At 24.0% G+C, this 3,656-nt stretch overlaps 1 protein-coding gene across 1 annotated transcript; it reads left to right on the forward strand.

The window, feature by feature from the left end:
• Positions 1–586: 586 nt before the first annotated feature.
• On the forward strand, positions 587–3,057 carry MKS88_004381 (transmembrane protein 43; the record flags this gene model as incomplete). The annotated part of the gene is made up of 6 exons (XM_067217552.1): positions 587–742; positions 844–963; positions 1,043–1,297; positions 1,695–1,892; positions 2,186–2,470; positions 2,653–3,057. 6 exons carry the CDS (start codon positions 587–589, stop codon positions 3,055–3,057), a joined length of 1,419 nt encoding a protein of 472 aa, XP_067071969.1.
• Positions 3,058–3,656: the final 599 nt, after the last annotated feature.

Consider the following 3,656-nt stretch of genomic DNA (forward strand, 5'->3'; position numbering starts at 1 on the left):
ATTAAGAGGAAAAGTTTAAAACAAAGTTTTTCGTTTGCTACATTTATTAATGATCACAAAATTTAAAAGTTCTGAGATATAAAATGAAGTTTTTTTTTTTTTAATATATATAGTTTTGTCTTAACCAAATTATATGCATACAACTATTAAACAAGAGTGTGTTTAATAAATTTTATATTTTTTTTACATTCAGTAGAAAATTAATTATAATTTCTTTCTTCTACCAGTAACAGAATATGCGTTTTTTTTTTTTTTTTTTTTTTATTTACATAAATAACTACTTGTGTGTTTGAAAAAGAGGTTTATTTTTAACCTTTTTTTTTTTTTTTTTTTTTTTAAAAGTATTGAAGGGTTAAGTTCATCATGCATAAGCCTGTTATTTTGTTTAAAAAGTGTTCTCTAAAATCCTTCTGAAATTTTTTTGTTCTCATACCTTTAATAATTCAATTTTCGTATGTTTAAATTATTCTGGTATTTGTATAATCAAATGATTGTCTAAAAATTAAAATAAACTTAAAAAGAAAAACTGTATTTTTAATTGTTACATTTTTTGTAATTAATATATACATATGAAAAAATACATAAAATGATAAACAATGAGGAGTTTTGTTTTCCTAAAAGGATTTTATCTATATCTGTAACAGGACTTACTATATTACTTTTAATATTTACTATTGTCAATGAATACAAATACGTTACTTATTCTAAAGAACTAAGACCCATAATAAAAAATGCTACACCAGTAGGAACACATGAATTATATATATATGAAATTAAAAAAAATAAAAAGAAATTATAATTTAAATTTTATATTTCAAAATTAAAACATCTTTTTCATGTTAGGTTTCATGCATTCCTCTAGAGGAAAATAACGGAAAAATCATACATATAGTAACAGAAAAAAAGAAGGAAAACAATATAAATGAGAAAAAAAAATTGTTCAAAAAGAGATACTATATTAAAGTAAAAAAAAAAAAAAAAAAAAAAAAAAAAACATATATGCATACGAAATAACAAATATTAATTAAATAATTTAAAACAGAATTGTCCATTACAAGATCAGGAAATATTTTATGCACCACCAGAATTCAGTAGTAATATATATTCCTTCAGAGGTGTGTTTTTTGAAATAAAAGTTGAAATGTACCAGTGGGTAAGAGATAGAGGATACTTAGGTTTATTTGCAAGAGGAAAATTTGAGGATCATATAGTAAAAACACCATACAATTTTCTCTTTTTCTTTAGAAGTAAAAAAAATCCTACGTACATGCCATCTATTGGAAATGTAGGGAGAAAGGTTAATGAAAAAATGTTGCAGTGAAATAACTTAGAGAACAAGAACTACACTTAAATTACGAACATGCACATATATAATATATAAAACACATATATGTTTGTTTGTATATGCAAATGTCATTTAACAAATTTTTCTATAAATGATACTTGTGAAAAGAGCGAATAGGGAATTATGTTATACTTGCATATATATATATATATATATCGATATATTTGTACATTTGCATTTGTACATGAGCGCGTGCGTATATATATGCACATATACATGGGCTTTACAATAATAGAATATTTTATGGAATCTCTTGAATGTTGATAACTGCATATTATTCTCACTTTAGGAAAGAACTAAATGTTTTTAATTAAAATTTATTATACATTTTTAATACATGTTTTTTTAGTATGCTAATTACGCAAAAGCTGGAAATTATAGACTACCACGAAATGCCCTCATAAATTTCCAAAAAAAAAAAAAATTAGACTTAGTAGATGATGGCTGGTTTAATGAATCCGAAATAAAACCTCCTTTTACTGTTGACCATTTAAATACTAATGTTTACGACAATTATTTATATACTGGAGATCCACTAAACCCTCAAGTATAATTCTTGTTCAATGTGCAAGTTGTGATATATTTTTTTTTTTTTCCCAAAAAAAATACACACATAATAGAAAGGGGGGGAAAAAAAAAAAAAAAAGAAAAAAAAAAGAAAGAACATTAACAAGATAGAGAAATTATGAACTAGAATATTATAAATGAATGAACTGTGAATTAGAAAAAAACACTTGTATCATATTTTACATTCAAAATTTGCCATTTTTAATATTTCTTCTTTCTTTAAGAAACACACATAGAGGGCTAAACAAGAATATTTTTTATGTCTATTTATAGGTCGGTGACATGAGAATATCTTTTTATGGTAGTTCGTCTACCCATGCAACAGTTATAGGTGTTCAAAGATCAAGGTTATTAAATACTTTGTTCGAAATAGACGGAGTTAACATAATGCAGCAACATGTGATATTACTATCTGAAGACAACAAAATAATGATAAATCAGACTAAAGATTTCATTCATATAAATTATGGGAATATAAAATCATTGTGGCTGTTTAGATTAATTGCCTATTGCCTACTATCCGTGCAAATATTTTCTTTAATCGAAAATAGCTCAAGGGTAATGCACACATGCATGTAATACACATAAATATATATATATAACATTATGTGTCTGTATGTTTATACGCATGGGTATATACATGTATACACATATGCATATATATGTATATACACTTGTATATGCTTCCACAACAGCTTGCAAAATTTCTCAAATGGTAAAACTTAATTTTAAACTTTTAGAATTTCACATGGAATCTTAGCATAAGCTTCGTTATATCAGCAATCATATTATGCTTATTCCCATGCATTTTCTGGCTCTTTTGTGATACTGCTGTTTTTTTATTTTTATTGGTCCTAATTTTTTTCTTGTCAATATCCTTATTATTTTTATATAATAATGAAATAGATAATCGATATTATGAAATGAAAAATTATATGAAGAGAGCAAAAACAGAACCAACAAATTATACATTTTTAAATGTTCCAGACGGCTGTACAGATATATACGAAGAATATAATAATAAAAAAAATAAGGCTAATTCAATATTCGATTCAAATAGTGATGCTTCCTTTTATAATTCTATAAATAAAAATAACGAGCCAAAATTTGAATCTTCGCCTGCTGGAATGTATCACAACATGTGACTGCGGTTTAAATGTATATGTGCAAAACACCGTACGGGGAAATATATAACAATAATATATATATAAAAACAAAAAAAAATTGAATGACTTCAATATGTATACATATACATATACATATATAAATATATGCATTAATAATAGTAGGATGTAATATTATTTTAATTATGATTCACGTGTTTGCACCATTTAATGATACTACAATATGACAAAGCCCCTACGCATAACTTAAAAACTACTGTTGTTACAGAACTTCTACAGTTCTCATAAATTTTTGCTTTTTTGTTATGGCATAAATGTTTTTTTTTTTTTACGTAAACTTGAAAAAACATACATGCACATAACATGTAAATGTATACTTATATGTATACATATAAATTAAATACATATATATTATATACATAAATTTTATCTATATATATATTATGTAAATATATACATAAATCATATATATATGTTTTTTTTTCTTATTACACCTTCATTCTTTTCGTAAATTGTGAATTTATAATTATTGGTTCACTTTTTAAAAATAGTTCTGATTTTTTTTTTTTTTTTTTTTTTTTTTGTCGATTTATCTTTAGTTTTCAAAATTTAGAATTATT

Source organism: Plasmodium brasilianum, chromosome 12 (assembly GCF_023973825.1).
Source record: "Plasmodium brasilianum strain Bolivian I chromosome 12, whole genome shotgun sequence".
In the NCBI taxonomy this organism is placed as follows: Eukaryota; Apicomplexa; class Aconoidasida; order Haemosporida; family Plasmodiidae; genus Plasmodium; species Plasmodium brasilianum.